Source organism: Lytechinus variegatus, chromosome 17 (assembly GCF_018143015.1).
Source record: "Lytechinus variegatus isolate NC3 chromosome 17, Lvar_3.0, whole genome shotgun sequence".
In the NCBI taxonomy this organism is placed as follows: domain Eukaryota; kingdom Metazoa; phylum Echinodermata; class Echinoidea; order Temnopleuroida; family Toxopneustidae; genus Lytechinus; species Lytechinus variegatus.
In genome coordinates, this window is record NC_054756.1 from 21,393,573 (window position 1) to 21,416,597 (window position 23,025).

At 36.1% G+C, this 23,025-nt stretch overlaps 1 protein-coding gene across 2 annotated transcripts in view; it reads right to left on the reverse strand.

Annotated features, from left to right (window-relative positions):
* LOC121430753 (transient receptor potential cation channel subfamily A member 1-like) overlaps window positions 1-23,025 on the reverse strand; it is a 56,340-nt gene that overhangs the window by 21,452 nt on the left and 11,863 nt on the right. The window contains exons 3-14 of one of the 2 annotated variants that reach the window (XM_041628140.1): window positions 21,537-21,690; window positions 17,818-17,993; window positions 16,624-16,731; window positions 15,846-15,954; window positions 11,549-11,694; window positions 6,139-6,272; window positions 5,216-5,264; window positions 4,480-4,683; window positions 3,280-3,446; window positions 1,945-2,109; window positions 1,293-1,407; window positions 356-525 (exon numbers count right to left, since the gene is read on the reverse strand). In XM_041628140.1, the coding sequence (XP_041484074.1) occupies window positions 356-525; window positions 1,293-1,407; window positions 1,945-2,109; window positions 3,280-3,446; window positions 4,480-4,683; window positions 5,216-5,264; window positions 6,139-6,272; window positions 11,549-11,694; window positions 15,846-15,954; window positions 16,624-16,731; window positions 17,818-17,993; window positions 21,537-21,690 (1,697 nt within the window). Of the gene's footprint in view, window positions 1-355; window positions 526-1,292; window positions 1,408-1,944; window positions 2,110-3,279; window positions 3,447-4,479; window positions 4,684-5,215; window positions 5,265-6,138; window positions 6,273-10,677; window positions 10,824-11,548; window positions 11,695-15,845; window positions 15,955-16,623; window positions 16,732-17,817; window positions 17,994-21,536; window positions 21,691-23,025 lie in introns of both variants that reach the window. The other variant, XM_041628139.1, reaches the window with a different exon arrangement.

Below are 23,025 nucleotides of genomic sequence, written 5' to 3' on the forward strand. Positions count from 1 at the left end.
ATAGACATTGCTTAGGAACTTTGCGAAACAAAACTTTAACTTAAAACAAAAAACCTAATTGAAAACTTGTGAGGTAACAGAATGATACCTTGCGTCGTAAGAAAGTAAGAAAAAAAAAATAATTGCATTAACAAGTGTCAATAAAAAGAGTATACGTAACCATAGCTTTGGAACCAAAATCGCACCATTCGAAACAGAACACGTGAGATTTATTCAAAATTTCCACGGTTGTTGTGTAATTTTTAATCCTGTACGGTAAGAAATCATGTATATTACACCAATCTTTGATTAGCATCTTCTTTATCAGAGCAAAAAAGTATATATCTTCAACAGTTTCGTAGTTAATCAAACTTACCGATTATGTAGGACGATGGCAACAGCGACGTCCTTATTATGTGTGTCAAAGACGATGTCCATGATACCATCACCGGCACAGTTAACGATGTCGACGGCGGCACCGTGATCGAGAAGGTAGGTTACAGCATTGACCTGGCCTTCCTGAGCGGCCAGAAGGATTGGTGCATTCTGGAAACATTGCACGATATCAGAGAGAAAGAAAAGAAATAATATCATTTATTATTAGGGACATAGTCGTAATCACAACAAAACTACTGCTATGGCGCCATTTTAACGGGGCATACAACTTTTTTTTTCAAGTTTTGCAAGGACGCAAAGTTGGCAAAGTCCAACATTCGTATTTTATGTCACAAATGTGCTCAAATCATGCACTTTAATGTCCGGAGCATTGCTAATTGTTGCGGGTTTGCTTGGAACCGCTTTTCGTTCGGAAAGGTTTTTTTTGGGGAAAGTGGTTACTTATATCACGACTACTTAGAGAATGGGAGCCTAACAAAGGCTGAGCTGGGGCGCTTCACTCCATTGCTTTATCATTAAACTTTCTCAATAAAAACAGAACTTAAATATCTGGCCAGTCAACAATGACCTCATGTAATCTCCTTCGTTATCAGCAGCATATTTGAAATAAAATATTTTGTTGGAGCCCAGATATGGAGCCAAGTTATGGCGGATGAAGAACAGGTTTTTAAACGATTCGAGTGAGCGAAAAGAGCAAGCAAAATCTTTAAATATGAATATTTAATTTAAAAAAAAAATAGATTTTGACAAAATATCTCTCTTTCCCTTTACTATTCTTTTGTTTTCTCTTTTTTCCCTTCGTCCTGAAACTTTTAGAAGGGAAATGGCCCCAAGTCCTCGACTTGAACGTGAGTGTTCATGGTACAAACTGATACAACATCACCTGAAATGTATAGTATGATAAGATTAACACTTACCCCGCAGTCATCGCTTTGGTCTAAGAGGTGCCCATGAGTTGAATATAGGATATCCATGGTCTCCTTGTACCCTCCCATGGCAGCAAGATGGAACGGAGTTCTGCCTTTATAATCCCTGATTATAACCAAAGAAAACAATAAAAGACTAGCTTCTTGTGCGTCTTTTTCTCCTTCTTCTTCTTCTACTACACCGTACTTCTTCTTCTCCTTCTTTTTATTTTCTTTCTCATGTCCTCGTATCTTTACATATCTCTCCTTCTTCTTCATCCTCATTTTGTTTTTTTATGTTTTTTTACAAGAGCAGTTGTTGAAAAAAAAATCTGGTAGGTTTACCCCTCAAATTTTTTTTTTTTTAAAAGAGGGAATTAATTTGTCCAAAGATACCACTCTGAAATGTAATTATGATAACCGGCTAAATATATCTGACGAGCCGGAAAGGGGCCTCACCCTAAAAACGCCCCTCCTAACAAAGCAAGCAAACAAATAATCAAACAAATCAAAAAAGGAAACAAATAATTACACGAACCTAAGCAATCAATATAGAAATTCATGTGTATCCTGTCTTACTAACCGGTAACTTTGTAATGTTTTGAGTTTTTATAGAACTTCTGAGTATCTTTAAGCACAACAATTGAATAGTCTTTTCACTTACTTGTGAAGCAGGGCACCCCTCAGGAGAAGAAGTTGGACTACCTTCTGATGGCCGTGGAGGGCAGCAATATGAAGAGCTGTCATTCCCTCCCCATCAGTATCATTAATGATGTTTGGTCCTATCTTGCTGTCTAAGAGTCGCTTGATGGAATTTAATCGCCCATACCTACAATGAATGGATTCAGATGAAAATACGGATGTTAAGTCGAACTGAGAGACACGAAGAGAGAGAGAGAGGGAGAGAGGAAGATAGAGAGAGAGAGAGAGGGGGGATTGTGTAGGTGTGTCCATTTGTGTGTGGAGGATGGGTGTGTTTTGTGTGTATGAGGTAGAAAGAGAGAGAAATAAAATAGGTGTGTGTGTTTGGGTGTGCGCGCGCGTGTGAGGGATGGGTATGCTGTGTGTGTACGAGTTAGAAGAGCGTGAGAGAAAGAAGAGAGATAGGAAAAATACAATGAAAGAGCTAAGACGGTCGTATTTGCAAAAAAATTAATCAGCAGTAGATATGAACATAGTAAACATTAAAAATCGCTATTCCTTAATACTTACACAGCACTGTTTATTAAATGAACCTTGCAATACAGCAGTTTTGTGCAGGTTAAACCAACCATGTCTATTAATTGAGTATTAAATATTGATAATTAGAAATAAAAGAACTTAAAAATTGGTAGAGAGGAACATAGTATACAACGAGAAAAATACAAAGAGAGGTAGAGGGGAGGGGGAAGGAAGAAGAACGAGAGGGTGGGGAATGGAAGTGATGGGGAGGGAAAGAGAGAATGCACCTAAGAAGGAGACTGAAAGACAAGGCTGAAGGGCGCGAAAGAGCTTAGATGGTCGAATTGACCGAGAATTTTATCAGGCGTAGATATGAACATAGTTTAGGCCACTTAAAAATAGTGAGATGGAAAGGGTGACAAAGAGCAGAAGAGAGGAAGAAATATTGTTTGAGAGGATGTGGGTGTGTGTGTGTTGTGTGTGAGGTTGCTTTGGTGTGTTTTGGTGCCGGTGGATGTGAGTGTGTGTGTGAGGTGTGCGTGCGTTGTGTGTGAGGTTGCTTTGGTGTGTTTGGGTGCGGGTGGATGTGAGTGGGGTGTGGGTGTGTGCGTGCATTGTGTGTAAGGTTGCTTTGGTGCGTTTGGGTGTGGGTGGATGTGAGTGCGTGTGTGTGTGGGTGTGCGTGAAAAAGAGAATAAAAGAGAAAGATGAGAGAAATGATGGAGCGGGTAACAGGAGGGAAGTTGGGTATTCAATCGGGCCATACCTCTCCCGGCCCTTTAGTGGCCTTCAACGAACAAAACACAATTAAAAGAAAAGGAAATAATTCCGAAATTACCTGGCAGCAAAATGTAGAGGGGACTGTTTAGAGTTGTTCTTAAGATTGACCGTAGCACCAAGATCTATCAGACTTTCTACGCACACAATGTTACCTCGCTGGGTGGCGTAATGCATCGGTGTACAGCCGTGCGAGTCTCGCTCGTTCAGTAGACTAGCAAACGTATCCTATCAGAAAAGGTTGCATGGAATAAAAATTTACTCAGAAAAAAAAGAAAGTTCACTGTTGTTTTTTAACATAACTACGCAAGATTTTTGGGGTATACTTAATTTTAGTAAAAAAAAAAAGTTTTCAATTATGGAGAAACATTAATTGTAATCATAAAATAGTAAAACTGATATAATTCTAGTTTTCGGGATGTCAGAAAATGGGGCGCATGTTTTTTTTTCAAAGACTTTGTGTTATTTATTAATAATGTTGAAAATGTTGTTAAGAATTAGCCCTACTCGTTACAGCTTTTCTCTTTTTTGCATTGCAGTTTATGTGGGCTTTGCACAAAGGTTTAGGGGTGATTATAATAGCGTTTGAATTTTCAGTGTCACCTAGTACACTAAAAATCACCGTTTATTTGTAAGCGAGATTATGAGTTATCTGAATTATTATTTGCCGCTTGACACTAAAAAGGAAAACTTGGTTTTGAGATGGAGTGTTCGTGTGTGAGTGGGGGGGGGGGGGGGGGTGCAGCGGATTGTCTCATTCTTGTGGTATAATTTTTCTTGTGCCGATAGACGTCTTTGCTTTTCTCCTTTCCCGGGAGCCCAACAAGCTTTTAAGATTTTGAAACAATTCGTTCTCGAGGTTTTTGCTTCACAGGTTGATTCATTTTAGATATACTGTTGTTTATTCTATGTGTACTCTGCCTTGCTTTTATTGTTATAATCACTTTTTTGTTGTTTTTTTTCTAATAATTTCAATCACGTGTATATATTTTAATTCTCATTGATCTGTTTTATTTCCAAACCTTGGAGAGTTGTTTATATATTTTGTATTACATGTTATGCATTGATTTTAATAAATACATAAATAAAAAAAAATAATTCATATCTTAATCTTCAAGGATTCACTTAAATGTATATAGTGCAATACAATGGATACATGAATACAGTGGAAATCGGATTTGCTCATTATATTCACTCCGCATGTATTGTAACTTTATTAATCGTGAAATTAACCCTCTTATTGAGAACATTTAAAACGTACTTGCGTATCAGTAAAGACTCTCAGCTCCCGAATATTCCCACCATGTATAATGGCGATGTGTAGGACGTTACGACATTCTGCATCCTTAACGAAGAAGTTGGCGCCTTTCTGGAGAAGGAGTCTCGCTGACCGCCATGCACGCTTTGAGGCCGCCAGGAGGAGTGGCGTACGATTTTCGAGGTCTTCGGCGTCGATGTCTGCTCCCTGCAGTATCAAGATCGACATAGAAAGTATAGAATTGGTAGAATCATAATGTAGAAGTTATATGTGGTCGAATAGAGTAGAGGTATAAGGGTGTAAGAGATAAATATGAAGATCGACAAAATGTTGGATTTAGCAAAGGAGGAGGCAATATCAAGTATGCAATTATAGTAGTGTTATGTCAAAAAGGGAACAGTAAACATGGTCAAGGTAAGGTAATTGAGAGGGATGGAGATAGAGAGGAGGAGAGATAGTTAGAAAAAGTTAAGGGGAGGGGAGTAGAGAGAGGACACGGAGGAGGGGAAAATATGAGGGGTGGAAAGGTGGGGAAGATGGTCCTGCAAAGCTTAGACAGAACTGTCGATTAATATCGACAAAAGGCTTTTGCATTAAAATGCATTTTTGGACAATGTATATATGACTTTTGAAAGCATTACTTGTGAAGCCTACACATATTTCAATTGAAGTACACTTGAATGAAATTAATGACTTGTTTGTGTTAATTAGATAATTATTTATTCACTTCAAAACTAACCTGATCAAGAAGATACCTGACGACATCCACGTGATCAAACATGGCGGCTCTGTGGATTTGGAAAAAAAATATCAACCAGAAAAAAGTGTTTGCTTCTAGTTGTGTCAACGATATTAACGATTCTTTCCTGCCTCAAGCACATTTAAAATTTCAGCTTTTTTCATTTTACTTCTCTTTGTTATAATTTTCTCATTAAATTCCGGCTGATGATTTTAAGTTTAATCTGTCTTAAATCAGGAACACATATGAACCAGCGTAGCGAGTATGTTCTTTCATTTACACAAAAAACCTTAAACTTTGATGCTTTTTATTCATTATAAGTCTGATGCAATATTTAGAAAATTAAACTCGCTTTATATTACAGTGAACATTATAAAAAAAAGACAACAACATTCACGGCATCTTTTCAGTTCATGAACATATTGATGCTTGATCCCGGGTAACTTGAGTATTTGTATGTGGGGGTACCTGGGCGCGCTCCGGGAGCTTCTGTTTGTAAAGTTCCCTATTAGTACTACAGTACGACCTGCACCTGTCGCCGTGTCGAATTCCAACGCGAATAAGCGTGATAAGTTTAATAGATAAAGCTATTAGGTCGACTTGATCGATGGATCGAAGTTTAACGTCACTACCAACACAATGTGTCATAGTATCTGAAATGATACGATTTTTTTTAAATCGATGTGATAAACGTGATATTTGCATCGAAGTACAACATAATGGAGTAAATAGAAAACAGCAACCCTACTCCTTTTTTCTAACAGAGAAGTAGGTTCTTTAACGCACAAATGCTGTGACTCTCCCTTACACGGGACTGTCGGCTTTAGGTCTCACCCAAAAGTCTTTAAAGTGTTAGTAAATTTCCTTTCCCAAGGGCATAACTGTTATGGAGAATGGCGTTTCAAAAAAGAGGCAATACTTACTTGTGTAACGGTGTCATCATCTCTATGTCTCGCATTTCTAGAGTGTTCTCTGTTTTGTAATTTGAGAGCATGATCTCCACGATGCGCAGTGCTCCCTGACCGCAGGCCAAGTGAAGAGGAGTGCATTTGTTATCCTTCAGTCGCCATAGTGATGGAATAAGTAGTAAGAAATAAAACAAATAAAACACTTTGAATAACTAAGCATTCAATATATTCATCTCTTATTGCCAATTAAAGCTAATATTACAGTATGTCATTAGGCAATGTGCACCAAGAAAGTGTAATATGACGGGTCGTAGACAGGGGACCGGTAACACAAAGCTTTGAAATCATCGTAGCGATTGATCGCATTGAGTACAACGTATTCATGGTATTCATGTATAATAAAATTAATCGTAAAAATCAAGCGTACGATTGATCGTTGACCTTGTGTTACGGGACCTAGGATTTCGGGTTAGAATTAGGGGCATGGGCGGCGGTAGCGGGGGGGGGGGGGGGGGGGGGGACGGGGGTCCTGTCCCCCCTAAATTTGAGGTGGGGGTCGATCTCCCCTAAATATTTTGTTGATAAAACATTTTGCTTGTCCCCCCTAGATTTTGGTTGATAACTTTTTTTTGCTTGTTAATTTTTTTTAACTTGTGTCCATCCAAAATTTTCAGGTGGACCCCCTATTTTTTTTCGCTTCCGCCACCAATGATGGGGGGGGGGAGGATTGACATTTATTTACACATTTTCACTGTAAAGCAATGTATTCAAATATGATTAGACATGTCTATGTTTACGAGGACATTTCTGTAAATAGTAGATGACTCTTATCAGCTCTTTTTTTTTAGATGACAAAGTACCCTTTTCTATGACAAGGCACTTTTGATGATGAATCTATTAGATTTTAAGCAGATTGTTGGTGAGTGTATTAATCCCATGTGAAAGTGATTATTTCGATCAATATAACTGAATACGGGTGTGAGCAGAATATATCAATACAAAATTAGTACACCACATAATACAAAACAAAAGTACAATAGTTTCTATCAGAGAGAGAGAGAGAGAGAAAGAGAGCGACAGAAGCAACAGGGAGCAACGGACAGGTCCATGTTTTTCTTTGAATTATCCCTTTTCTATGTGTAATATCGAAGGAACCTGTAGCTCTCTAAATATTGTAACAAAATCCATTAATGATCGCTTGATCAGTGTTAGTAAACCACTCATGTCGAAAGTTATAGAAACCTCTAAGCATGCAGTCAAGATAGATAAACAAATTTCCCGTTACCCTCTCTTTTCATTCCCCCGTTTTTTATATTTGCTGTTGTTTTGTTTTGTTTTCGTTACTTTTGTTCTTTTGATCTTTTACTAAGCCTGTATTTTCCTTAGAATTGAGTTGAACTTTTGTAAAAACACACAATGATTAATGAAATAAACATAGAGAGAATAGGGAATGGTTCCTAATTTAACTCCCCATTCTTCAATTATTCTTGGAATATAGAAATGCGTTTCTTGTTAGAAGAGGCTATAACACCTTAATTTTCTGGGAAGTATACCGAGTACCTGTCGTTTATTCTAGGCTGGTCCATGTTTTTTTTAATTATCCCTTTTCTTTGTGTAATATCGAAGGAACCTGCAACCTTTAAAAGTCGTAACGAATCCATTAATGATCACATGATCAGTGTTAGTGAACCACTTAAGTCGAAAGTTAGAAAACCCTCTAAGCATGCACTCAAGATAAACAAATTAATGTCTACCAAGATAATGGCAGCACTCCATTCAGTCAATCAAGAGGCTAACCATTCAGGTTTCAGTCACATCTAATAGTACCGATCCCGAACCGATGATGGTCTGTCATTCATGATGATGTAACAACTTTATTCGGTCTTGAGTAGATTCGTTGGTATTACTGTCGCGATTATATGGGAAGGCTATCAAGGGGCTTTTAATTGCACAATACATGTCGCACACAATAGCAACGGTTGTACGCAGTCGCACCACCAATATTGTGAAAAGGGCTTTTAACACATCAACGAGGCATGATAGTGATGGGAGGGAAGTAGAATGTATGTAATGTTTATGCGATCATCTGTTCTTATACAGTGAGTACCAGAAAAAACGAAACCGAGATTTAGCGATCATTTATCATAACTTAATCATAAATAGAATAGACAAATGACCTACCAATTTAAAGCTTAGAATCTCCTCTTTCATCTGATATTACCTAGGTTATTTCTTATTCACGCATGAGTGAGTAAAAACAATTTGAAGAAAGGATACAAAAAATTCATTTGGCGGGGAGTATCTGGGTTTCAAAAAGAAAACCATATTTCTGAAAAGTTCAATATCTGCTCTTTAATTTGGTACCTCAATTACAGAAAATGGTCGAGAAATAAAAAAGTTCTGGTCATTTCAAATAAGGCTTGTATTTCCATAATTTCATGAGATAAACGTGTTTTCACCGGTTTCCCACAGAAGCTATCGCATGGTGAACAAAAGGTTTAATGCATGGCTGATCGTCAACAAAACGGAGTGTCGAGTGAGTTTGAACGCCAGCCTGGAGAACCTCTTCATTTTATGAAATTATTGAAATTCAAGCCTTATTTCAAATGACCAGAACTTTGTTATATCTTGACCATTTTCTGTAATTCAGGTATCAAATTAAAGAGCAGATATTGAACTTTTCAGAAATGTGGTTTTCTTTTTGAAACCCAGATAACCCCCGCCAAATGCTTTTTTTATATCCTTTCTTCAAATTGTCTTTGCTCACTCATGCGTGAATGAGAAATAGTCTAAGTAATATCAGATGAAAGAGGAGATTCTAAGCTTTAAATTGGTAGGTCATTTGTCTGTTTTATTTATGATTAAGTAATGATAAATGATCGCTAAATCTCGGTTTCGTTTTTTCTGGGACGCACTGTATATGCTCAATTCTTGTTTTGTGTTAGGTTGATTGAATTCTTTGGGGGGGGGGGGGGGGGGAATTGACTTTGTCATCGAGTTTGAGTGCTCTCTCACATACACAAATAATTATAATGCGTAAGAAAGTTAAATTAAATCACAATGGAGACAGGTAAAAATGGGGACAGAATAAACGGCAGGCACTCGGTATACTTCCCAGGAAATAAAGGTGTTATAGCCTCTTCTAACAAGAAACGCATTTGTATATTCCAAAAATAATTGAAGAATGGGGAGTTAAATTAGAAACCATTCCCCATTCCCATTATGTTTATTTCATTAATCATTGTGGCCCGTATTCTGATAGCAGATTTAACTTAAACTCACGTTTAAAGTTGTGGTTTAAGTATAGATAGCCAATTGTTACATAAATCACTAACGGTAGAGGTATCATATTTCAGCTCATTTGGCACTCAAATAATTCATAAATGTCTAGGAAGTATAAATAGATTATTGTCTTCACCATCGATGAATCAGGAAAGAGCAGAGTAAACATATAGAAACGTTCAACTTAATAAAAAAAGGAAACATTCAACTTAATAAAAAAAGTTACTTTTGGCTTCCAATACTTAAACCACAACTTTAAACATGAGTTTAAGTTAAACCTGACTTCAGAAAACGGGCCTGTGTGTTTTTATAAAAGTTCATCTCGTTTCTAAGGAAAATATAGGCTTAGTAAAAGATCAAAAGGACAAAAGTAAAAAGGATACACAAAAAAACAGCTACGATGAAGAAAGAAGGAAATGCAAAGGGATGGTGACGAGAAAACAATAACAAATGAACCACATCATGATGTTAGTCACAAGGGATTAGATCATCCAGTTTTTCACATTATTTTTTTCAGAATTTCTTTTCCTTATCCTTGCTCGGTGACAAATCATCTTTTTCGTGTAGGAAAACAAAGTAAAATTAAAAGTAAAAAGGAAGCTGAATATGTTGCCAGTTTGTATTTCACTGATCACAACTTAAATAGAAATACATCAATTAATTAACAACCCATTGAAATTACAATCTTGTATAGGTTGGAATTATGTTTGTCGTCGTTTCTTGAGCATGCTCATAATAAAAAAACCCAAGTACATATAGTGACATTACGTGCTCAAAACTTATAAAATATTTGATTTCTTCACTAATTATAGAACATTGGAAAAAGGACATAAATTTTAGCAAAAAACTCATTTCGGCTCTTTAGTGGCTCGCTATCAGCAAGGTGGGGGGGGGGGGGGGACGCTACCTCTAAGACAGGTGACAAGCAAAAAGTCTGGGAAAATCTGCGTCTGTCCATTACCTAATTCCCCCCTGGTTCCTAATTTTTCTATGAAAAATGAAGGAAATGAATGAGGTTTTGTATAATTAATTCCCAGGATAATGACGTAAACACATTCATTAGATTTAAAAAGAAACACATGCTTGCAAAACTGATAAACGTCAGACTTAAAAATGAAGTGTTGATGATAGGAAAGTGATGACAAACCTTAAGTAATATCTATTAGAAGAAAGCTGCTAATAGTTAGAAATGTTACGATTAGTCACCGAAACGTGCAAACTAACATGATCAGACAGTGTGCAGACGACAAAACGCATATTTTTTTTATATACCTGCTGCACATCGAGTTTGGCGCCAAATTCTAAGCACACCTGAACGGCAGTTTCACAACCGCCGTTCACAGCTGAATGCAGTGCTGTATTCTTTTCCTTGTCTGTAAAACTCAATAGCTGCCATCGTTCATAGCCGCACTTTTCGGCTTCAAGATCATATGGAGGGTACAAAAAACGAAGCATAGATTTATAAGCACCGATGGCAATTTTATTCTTAACACTGAAATTTATACGACGAAAATGAGAGGAGTTGGTAATACCAACATGCGGGAGTAACATTGCAGATGAAGCAGATCAAACTTACCAATTTTTTTAATCGGAATTTGATAGTTATTTAGCTCATTTAATTCATGCATTCGTACGGACAATTAAGACTCGACGCTCTATTCACCTAGGCATCAGATAATTCGGCTCATTATTGGTTTTCTTTTGGTACAGAACATGGATGAAACACAATGATAAAAGTAAATTTGTATTCTCCTTGTAAAGGATTCCGGTCAAATATATTTTTGCCATTGTCATGTTTTGGGAAACAATTTGGGACAGATCCTTACAACGTATGAAGCTTCTCGTTGCACACTTTCTTTTATTATTAGTCATTTCATATCTTTCTTCTTCATAACTATATAATGCAATCGCTTTTGGACTAACATGACAAACGTAGAATGCAAAGAAGTACATCATCATGTTCCCATGACTGAATACTACCAAATCCTCTCAGATTGTCCAGAATTTCTATAGTCACACCAACGAAACTGACTTCAAACCGATATATGCTATGCAATAGAAAACAAAAGATACGTGTGATATATTTTGATCGGTGTGGAGTCTGTCTCTTTGCTGTGACTGTACCATTAATAACCTGTTATACCTGTTGAGATTCTAGGCAAGAACCATACTCGAGACATAAAGCAACTGCTTCCTCGCTCCCTCCGTCCACAGCCGAGTGCAGAGCAGTGCATTGCTCCTTATCTTTCTGGTTGAGAAGCACCTCTTGGGAGTAGCCAACCTTAATACCTTCAGGGGCAGAAGTTTGGTTATTGCACAGTTTTTGAACCATGAGTCTACCACAAACTTATACAGAAACGACAGACATTAAAAACAAATAGTAGATAAGCGTAGGCCTATAAAGAGCTACCTATGCGTTAGATGCGTTTGATGTCTACTAGTGAAAGTAAGTAAGTCAATAAATGCGTGAGTAAGGAGTTAGTATAACAACTAGGTAAATAACTGTGCAAGTAAGTAATGAGTAGGTAAGTAAGTAATTCAACAGAAAAATGTGCTTGATAAATGCATTAAGCCATTGTATTTTTGAAAGTGATAAATTAAACCAAAGCTGTTTAATTACTCCACAAATAATGAATTTCCGCTTAACCTTTCAAAAAATGCATAACGTATACACAACACAGAACAACGGTACACTGTATTGTTTTGGGGGGATCCCTTTTCTTCTTTAATTCAAACACAAATGCATAAACCTCTCTTGAGTGTTTTAAAAACATTTTGAGGGTTGTGCTTATTAACGTCTGTATGGCAGATCTTTGAATATTATTATGACTCTATCTATTACACTCTCCCTTTGTTTCGACGCTGAAAACTGCCATTCCTCTAAAGTCTGTTTCGATAAAATTAATAAGTTCCCTGCATCAAATTAATTTTCAAGATTTTTCAAAACATTTTCCGAAAGTTTTAAACAGCTTAATAACAAAAGACATGTTCCACGTGTGATTGAGAAAAAGATTAAAATATTTTTAATAACATTCAAGAATTGTGAGCGGATTATGTCATCAGTGTAACCTTCATTTACACATCGACCGGGGTGAGCTAATATTGCTGACATTAGGAGAATTTTTTAAATGTCATACATGTAGCTTTTATATTTCACTTTAGATTTTGATGTAATGTTCAGCGTTAAGCCTGTTTGATTTTATTTTCTTCTATTTTTTCATATCACATTTTTTGGGGGGTGAACATGTCCTCTATCGACTCCATTTTCATTTGGTAAAGTATATAAAATTACGTCCAATTCTAAATCCTAAGATGTTGGCTAAATTGATTTCACGTGCGAATGTTTAAATACATTATTGAGCTTTCAAACTAGGAAATATCACCTCTGAGTTTGGACTTCAAATGTAAAGCACGTAAAATCTCTCGCCATAATTCAATTTCTCAATCAACTTGAGTAATGTGACAGTTTGACTACATTATCTAAACAAAAGAAAACAAGGTCATCTGTAATACATCCATGTTTTATATTACATTAATTATATTCCTCTAAATTCTGTTTTGGCGCGTAGGACGCGTACCATTTAGAATTTTATGTGAGCTTAACCATTCGTAATTGATGTTTCTACCGCTCTGTCTTTTTAAAAGCCATACCTAGTTATACCGCAACAAACATAGAAAAATGATATATACATATATATCTATCATTATCATAATGATTTCCTTAAAGTTGTAAGAAGTCTTAACAGTATACCACAGTGACTCTTCATCATGAAATAGATCACGTGATAAGTGGTACTTTAATGCTAAATGAATTATTACAAATATCTATTTTGGGATAGATCACAACATTTGTCATTGTTTTAATTATCCTCATTGTAACTGTCGATTCTAACACTATAACTTCCTTCGCTTCTCGCAATATTTTTCAAGGGTTGTGTGCTGTATCAAACATAAAAGCTCTTTAACGTTTTCAGATTGCTGCCGTCTCCGGAACATCAAAATCAATATCGTGTTTCGAATCGGATCCCCAAAGTTTCCTCTTAATCGGAGGATTTTTCATAAAGCGGAATAGAACCTTTCGCACGAATCAAAACGGACAAGGCTATAAGGCGAACAAAATGGATGTGTCGCCTCTCAGCAAACAAGCTCTTCATATTGACTGCATGGACAAATGAGTCAATACTTGAAAGTATCACACATTTCATTAAGAAGATTAATAGCAGGCACTGTCAATCGACGAGGAGTGAGTCAATATGCAAACGACATGTGATATTTCCCCATGATTGTAATAAAGATAGTTACGCGTTACTCACTAAACATGATGACCAAACAAGGTCGTTTTATAAAGCTCGAATTGGGACATGCAAGTGACTTCAAACAATAACACGTAGCTGCCTGTTCAAATCACACCAGTTATCAATATTTGTCTGACTAAATATTATGGCATCTTTGTCATACATCAGCTCCATGATTATAATCGTGTTGAGGTCAATAGCATGAATATTGTCAGTCACATATTAGACTATTAATTGACTATGTTGAGTGTAAAACCAAGAAGATATCTGTGCTACATGTCATCTCGAATGTTTCTTCGCGTTAATTCGATTTGACACCAAAAAAGAGAAGATTTGGCGCGTTTTCTGGGCAATGTTAAAGCTTTCCTTAACCTGCTTGAAGTATGCCTTTCGAAAAATCTGATGAATCCTGTCGGTAGTAACCAATATAATTATTACAATTTCTCTCTGCAATGTTCGTTACCACTCCAAAGATTAAACAGTGATTGTTATACGTTTCTTCCATTAACATTTATAAAAAGTTATATGAAGCGGTAGGTACCAGATCAATCCACTTCAAATCTATAGTGATGACATAATGACAGCTATGTCAATTTCAATTCGTTTAAGGACCTTTTGCACATTTTGCACACATTAAGTGAAACATACTGCTTTAATGTGTGATACCCTTACGCTTTATACAGATTAATACCATAGTCATTGATTATGGCTAACTTATACCACATTTGGGATTAAACTAGACTACCCGCGATCTAAACACAAAACGTTAATAATAAGCAGAACCTGACGGTATTGGCAAGTTAATAATCACTCCGATTCCAGCCACCAAGATTTCTATTGCGAATAGATTTCACCATCAATTACTCTGACCATACACCAAATCCATCAATATCCCTTGTCAGTTTTTGCATTCAGTCATTGTACGATATAACCAACCTTTATTTTTATTTTGAAAATCTCTTCTCTCTCAATTTCTTTTGCTTTCTAACAGTTAAAGTAGAACATGGATACAAAGCAATGAACAACTGATTCCATCTAATGAAATGGGAGCCAAGCTGTCTATTTTGAAAGAACAAAATCATCTGCTAAGAAAAGATATATCGAGAGACAGATTATCACGAACTATTCCAGTATTCGCATATTTTGACCCAATTTCATTTTCAATTTAAGTTTATTGCTCTTTATAATGTTTTACGCCTGTGTGTTTTAAAAATGAATATTTAAAACGAATATATCGGGATAAAATAAACCTCAAAGGGAAGTTCACACTGACGAAATGTTTGTTTAAAAAATTGCAGGAAAAAATATGAATTTGATTAAATTTGGGGTAAAATTCATCAAAGATTAAGGTACTTATTTGAATTTTAAATTTCGTATTTCATACGCGCAGTGTGTTCCGTGTAAGAGAAATTATAATTCTTTCAATTAAGCCATGTTAAGAGCGGGTGCAAAATAATTTTTCTGTTGATATGCATACTGAAGGTAAAATAGAAACCATTTTTTTCTTTAAGATATATGGGAAGCTGCTCGCATATGACATTCTTAAAACTTTTTAATCTTTGATGGATTTACCTCAAAACTTCACCATAAAAACAATTATTTTCTTGGTATTTTTATAATAAAATTTCCGTCAGGGTAAACTTCTCATGTATATTACATCACTTGATATTTAAACTTATTCTGTTATTAGGAATTATACCTGTGATATATTTCTAGGCCCGTTTTAAATTGCAGCTGGATATTTCGCATGGTAAAACAAACACACACAATATGAATTTAATAGTGAAATAATTATACGATACTAATTTGAGAAGATATAAAACATATTAAATTGACATCTGATTAATGGTTAAGAAGTCATAATTGAGAACAGTGTACTTCTTAGCGGGTGTTGCAAGAAATTTACAATCGAGTAAGCAGTAATTTTAGCCCCCCCCCCGAAAAAAGCTTTCGGATTATAAGTAATTGCGAATTCATTGAATCCATGCATGATTGATGTCCGTCTTCTATACAGCACGAGACATCAATTAATGAGCGAGGAATTGGTCAAATTTGCTATGTTAGCTAGCTATGTGGATGGATGCATTGCATTTCTTGCAACTCCCAATTAATCCCACACGGTTATTTATTTCCCATCATGCCTACCTTCTGTTAGTAATATATCCAATACTCTTCTCGATGCATGGGTAGCAGCACAGTGGATTGGATACACACCATTGTTATCACTCATACACAGCAAGGGAGAAAACTCGATCTGAAATCAGATTTAAAAAAATATTCAGAACATTACTTGGTCAATTCGAAATATATCCGATAAAAAGTTATCAAGTCATAATATTGCACAATTGAGTATTTTTTAACAGTTGTTTTAATAGTTTTCGAATGTCATTCCTGGAACTTGGAAAACATGGATTCTAATTTAAAATACATTTTGTGCACTTTCTGTCTGAACACATTTAACATGCTCAAAATGACGCTGAGTGGTTAAACATAGACTTAAACCATTAATAATTTTTAAAAAGCACAAAAGTTAAATAATACTGCTGGTATAAAAGTAACTTGCTATGCAATCTGGATGTAGGCCAATCTATCTTCCCCAAGCTTCAAATCGCTAAAAAGTGGGACTTCTCAAATTATCACGATATATATATTTCTAAAATGTTGGCGGAAATTAATTTTGATCGCCATGGTATCCATAATAAACTCGAGTCATTGAATAACAGGAATAGTAATGATATTAAATAAACATATTATACTCGATAATGCATAATGTTAATCAAAATTGCCTAACTGCTCGACAAAGTGCATCATAATTACACTGGCTTAATCAGAGAAGCGTACTACTAAAGCAATCATCATGATCATAATACAAGTATTGTGAAGTAGCTATGGTGTCTAGGAAAGAAAAATCATTTAGGCCTACCAGTTTCTTTGCTGCTTCGAAATTGTCTTTCATAGCGCAGTAGTGGATGGGTACTTGACCGAACTCACCGCGAATGTTGATCTCACAATCTGGTTGACGGCAAATTGCCTGACATACACACACAACAAGAACAGTTACTGCGAGTTACTGATTAACATGGCCCTGGGAGGCAGGGACAATGGGAGTGCTGAAGCACCCCAAAAATTTCTTTGGGTTCTGCTTGTATTATTTTCCATAGGTAGCATCCCCATGTATTCTAGAAGATGTGTAAAAATGAAAAAAATAACCTAAATGACCTCCATTTTGCAGGGAAAAACCTCTTTTCGGCTTTTCAAATTTTCCTGACCAATTAGACCTCCATTTTGTAGTGAAAACCATTTTTTTAAATTCTTTTTTCAAATTAACATCATCACTCCCAGGGCCCTGCTGATTAATTGAATAAAATATAAACAATACTTCATTTCTTTACTCTTTGAAATTGAAATATAATTGACAATTGTTGGATAGTGTAAAAGCTGGTTGATAAAACAGTTAATTGAAATAAGTATGTATAAATAAAAAATCTATCCCAAATGATTCAGGCTCAGCCTGGTGTCGGAGTTTGTTTAAATATACACCGCCCCTCTTGTGATGTGATGGCGATCTTCAGTGCGATCATTTTCAGCTTATATTTCATGATTTAACGGCGTCAAGTTTATGCAAATCGTGAACTGGATATGTCAGAGAACAATTCCTTGTCAAAAAGAAATGTGGCATACTTAACGTTAAAGTACAAACTACGTATCACGGCAATTTACATTATATCCCTCTTATGAATATTTATGAGTTTTCTAAATAAACGATTGGTCAATTCTTTCTGAAAGCCTGATTTATTAATTTTTGTTTACTATCAAAACGCTGTTTCAAATGGTTACATAACGCTGTTTACTATCATGAACATTGCAGTAGTTGTTTGAACACTTTGCTAAAAAGTGCTTAAAGTCTTCAACAACATGGTTCAATTGTAATGTTTAATTTCTAATAGATTAAGAATGGCTATTTGAACTGCGTAGAATTTTAAACAGTACTTTTATAAAAATGTACATTCATAAATATATCTTATAAACGTTTATTATTTTGTAAAGTATTCATGATATTTTATACAATATTTCATATCCCGTATTTGATATGATATTTAATACTATCTTATCTCACCTCTACAGAGTCCACGGAATTGATGTCACAAGCCAGGTGAAGGGGGGCCATCTTTAACTTGTTCAGTATGTTTGTTCGAGCCCCAATCCCGATGAGGGCATCGATGATTTTAGCTTCCCCACTCTCGACGGCCCAGTGTAGCGGTGTATTACCAGCCTCATCTACACCATTTATATCTATTAGTAAGTGAATACATAGGCAAGGTGTCAGATTGCCACGAAAGAGGACCTGCTTGCTGCTGTTTCTTCTTCTTCCTCTTCTTTTTTTCTTCTTCTTCTACCTATTCATCCTCTTCTCCTTCCTTTTGATCCTCTTCTTTTTCTTCATCTTCACCTTCTTCATCTTCTTATGGAACAAAATGATATTCGAATGAATTGAGAAAAATCAGGGAAACAATTCGCCGGGCCTACGCTGAACATTCAATCAAACAGATATAAAAATGAGACAGTTATGACTTGCCTATTTTCACTGAAAAATTATATATAGAGTTTGGAAATCTGAGTTTGGCAATTATTTTCTCCCAACTCCCAATTATACACGATTTATATTTGATATCATTCATAAGATCATTTAATTCTCTTTAAAGTGATACCATGTTTGTTATGATCATGTCATTACGAAAAGAGCCGGATTCCAAAGTGTTGGATGAGGTCTGAATTGACAAAGCTGCAAAACGAGCTGAAATAGTCTTGAAGAGTCTATAATAAAGAATACGATTCTTTTGTCTGTGTCAATAGAGATGAAGATCCATTCAAATTATTAAGCCCCTGCTTAATTTTTTATGTTTAGTTGTGGCTTATGTAGTAATGGTTCTGAGAGAAAACATGGTTTGAGTCGTGGTTTGAAATACCCATTCATGTTTGTTTGTTATGTGTTTGCTTGTGCAGAAGTGTGTTTGATTCCATGTTAAAACTGATGTCAAGGTGCATGAAAACATAAAGAAATCGCTGAGAAACTCACTCGTCACCACGGAAAAAAAGAACAGTGACTTTCAATATTGTGTCATTTTGTAACTTTTGAATTTTGACCTTGCCCCACATTTCAAGCACTGCACCTCCATGTGAACCATAGTCATAACATGTATAGGGTATCATTTGAAAGAAAATTAAATGATCTATTAATTGGTATCAATCACACATTAATATTCACTAAAACAGAGGAGGGAATATTGATCAGAGCCAGATTTCAAAACTTTTTTTGAGGAGTTTATAACATATATCTATATATTTATATATATACAGTGAAACCTGTCTATAGTGACCACTTAAGGGAAACACAAAATGTGGCATTTATAGACAAGTGGCTGTCATAGACAGGTTCTTTTACACACAATCTTCCTACATGGGAATCGGTTTTAGTGGTCACTATAGGCAGGTGGCCACTAATACAGGTTTGACTGTATATATGTATATCCCTTTTGGTTTTGAATCACAAACTTTCGACAAAAACTTCTTAGCTGTTCTTTGTCATGGCGGACATTTAATGATACATTTACTCTGTTCTTGAATACTCCGTATGTCGCCGAGCGAAAACAATCTATGAGCCTGAAGAATAGGCGACATATTTTTAAACAACATCAGTTGCTTAGGGAGTGGGAAAGAGATTATACAATTCAATGTGTGCTCATTAATCAAAATCCATTAGCCGCCAGTGATGGACGTGCTTCGATAACGTCCTCCAACCGATTAGTGCACATTGAATGTATAATTGGTTTCGCAATTATTAACTGCCCATTTTATTTCTCCTTCAGTCCATGTAATAGTTAATTGTGCATTACTTACCCTCAACGAACTCAAAAGACCTAGTTAGACCATCATGATTTGCATCATAATTAATGACCGAGTCACTAGATATATTAAAGCGAAATTTATTGCTCATGAATACATTGAGGACGCTGCCTTCTTGTTTATACTCATACACTAATAGGCTCGTATTCTGAAGTCGGGTTTAACTTAAACTCGGGTTTAAAGTTGTGGTTTAAGTATGGGAGGCCAAAGTTTCAATTTTGTTTTATTAAGTTGTATGTTTCTCATGTTTACTGTGCTCTTTCCTGATTCATCGATGGTGAAGACAATCATCTATTTATTCTTCCTACACAATTATGAATGATTTGAGAGCCGAATGAGCTGGAGTATGATATCTCTACTGTTAGTGATTACAACTACAATTGTCTTTCATAGCGCAGTAGTGGATGGGTACTTGACCGAACTCACCGCGAATGTTGATCTCACAATCTGGTTCATAATTATGAATGATTTGAGAGCCGAATGAGCTGAAGTATGATATCTCTACTGTTAGTGATTACAACTACAATTGGCTGTCCAATTATTAAACCCGACTTTAGAATACGGGCCTTATGCGTACAGATGGATGGGGGTGTGGGCTTGGGGCAACCTCAAACCTCTCCCAAAAAAGCGAAAAATCACGATCAAGAAAAAAAAAACAAAGAAAAATAATGAGAAAGAGAAGGGTGAAATATATGATTTTCTGAATATGTCAATTCTAACATAAAATTAGATTTAGCAAATAAAAATGTCGAAATTTTGCTCGTTCGCAACTATTTATAAATCTGCCCCATACGCCATTTGTGCCCCTCTCAAAATTTTTGGCTCATCGCACCACTTTCAAAATGGTTGGTCAAAGAAACCTTGCTCTTGGTGAATATGCGACCGACTGATAAAAAAGATAACAAACAAATCTAATAGATTTTAACCAATAAATTAGTCAATTTTACCATTTTCAAAAAGTGTCCTGCGTTTCCCTTTTTTATTCGTTTATTGTATTTTGTTCAGGCCAATAATCAAAATCGACTCGATTTTTGACGTTCCGTATGTTTTAATTAAGAGCCATACATCTTTCTCCCTTTCGCGTTATCACAGTTGTCTTATTCTGCATTCAATCCCTTATCAATCATATTGGACATTTTTTTGATGACTTCATTGAGAGTGGATGATAACGCGGACATTATTGATACTGATCTGATTAGTAACCTCTTTTATCAGCCATGGTGGAATATAACACACGCTTTCATCCGTTCATTCTTTGTGATGATAATTTCAATGCAAGGTAAAAATCAAATTCCAAAAAGATTCCCACTCAATTAAAGTTGATGACCAAATATAGGTTACTCATATTCAACAACCACAGATACATATTGACGAAATGCGCCAATGATTTGTAAAATAACGTTTTCTTTTAGACGGTGGAAAAACCTGTACAATCACTATCATTAATGTTCTGGCACGGTAAATGTCTAAATTTCTTCATTGATTTTTTTAATACCACAGAAGATGCTTGTCGATTCACTTAATTATAATAAAACTGGACCCCCATCAAATGTGAAACTAATTCCTTAAGTAATATTCCTTTGATCAGAATCCTAAAAATAATCTTTAAATAAAAATGTAAATTTAGGATTTATTTTAGTTAAAAGCAATCGATTTATTTCTTGAATATATTCGCAAAGTTTCTGTTGATTTTTTATTTAAGTCAAGATAAAATGAAGATTAAATCAATTCGAAAAATTAATAAGTTATAATACCCCCCAAAAAAATCAAGCTATGTAGATTATGGCGCGCCGATTTCGTCACAGTGGACTGGTCTGTGGCCAAGTTCTTGTAGGGGAGGGCATCTGAATCAACATTACCCCCAGCCTTGTTAGTCATATCTAGTCCAGTCTTTTTCAAAGGTTGATAAGGCAATGTTTAGAATCTACTCACCGAGCCCACGATCTACGAGATAGTCCACCAGGTCCCTTCGACCGGCCTTGGCGGCGTGGTGAAGGAAGCTAGCTCCCTTACTATCCAGGGCATGCAGCCGCTCCGGGTCCAAGTTAAGCCCTGTTAGAAACTCGTCAAAACTTAGCTGAACACTCTGGATATTGGAATTCATACAGAAAGACAGAGAAACACACAGAGAGAAAGTGGATTAAGGGAAAGAAATCAAGAGAGAGGGGTAGAGACAGAGAGGGAGACAGAACAGGAAAAAGAAGAAGAAGAAGAAGAAGAAGAAAAGAAGGAGAAGAAGGAGGAGAAAGAGAAGAAGAAGCAGATTGAAGAGAAGATGAAGAAGAAGAAAAGAAGAGAAGAAAAGAAGAAGAAGAAGAAGAGAGAGAGAGAGAGGGGGAGGGGAGAGCATTAGGTGTTGTCGATACTACGTTTTCAATTATTTCTCCATATTTCTATCCTCCTTGACAAAATTCGGAAATCTAATAATTAAGGAGTTTACAATATCATTAAACAGTTGAAAAAAGAAATTCCAATTGAATATATACGTCACTAACATTAGGTAAAGTGTTAACACTTTTACAGGAACAATGTATAATATCAAAGAAATTATGTGGTATAAATTTATAAAAGGCTTTCTAAAAGAAATTATGAAAATACTTACCTGATTTTCTTATTTAAGAGATAACTCATACATCTACTTGATTTGCTAGTTCAGCCCTCTGGACTGCCATACCCGAATAGAACTCCCAAGGATTTAAAAAGCGCGAGCGCGCCCTCTCCCGTTCAGGCTTACTACCCATGATCACCGCGCAATTAGCGTCCATCTTCCTCACCTTTCGCAAGCCCATACGTTGAAACATGTTGCTACGCAAGGCGGAGGGTCGGTGGGAGGGTATCAAGTAGATGTATGAGTTATCTCGTAAATAAGAAAATCAGGTAAGTATTTTCATAATTTACTTCAATAACTCCATACATCTACTTGATTTGCTAGACCAGCACGGACTCAAACCGTAGGGAGGCATGTTTTCAATTGTAAGCCTAAGAAAATTTAAAAGAAAAAACAAAAACAACGAAATTTAGGGAGAGGGGGAAAAAGCCGCAGCTGCTTTAAGCGCCGAAGCAGCAAATCTCGCCTCGCTGGACGGAATGTCCTTCAAGTAGAAAGAAGTGAAGGAGTTAGTTGAGCGCCAAAAGGCGGCCCTCAAAAATGTCCTCGAGAGGAATGCCCTGTATACTCAGGAATACTAAGTATCATGGGCCCTCGGCCTAGTGTCAGGAGAACAACATCACCTGCTGACTAGAGCGTAAGAATTGAAATTTGTTGAAAATTTCAACAAGAATCGTGATCGGAAAACTGAAGCTTTTAAGGCTCAGTAAGTGATCAATCGACCAATCTGAGAAGGCGAGATATCTCAGAACCCCTACCGAAATTTAAGCGTGCCGCTTGCTAGTAACTAGCATGCGACTAGCAGGGCACTCG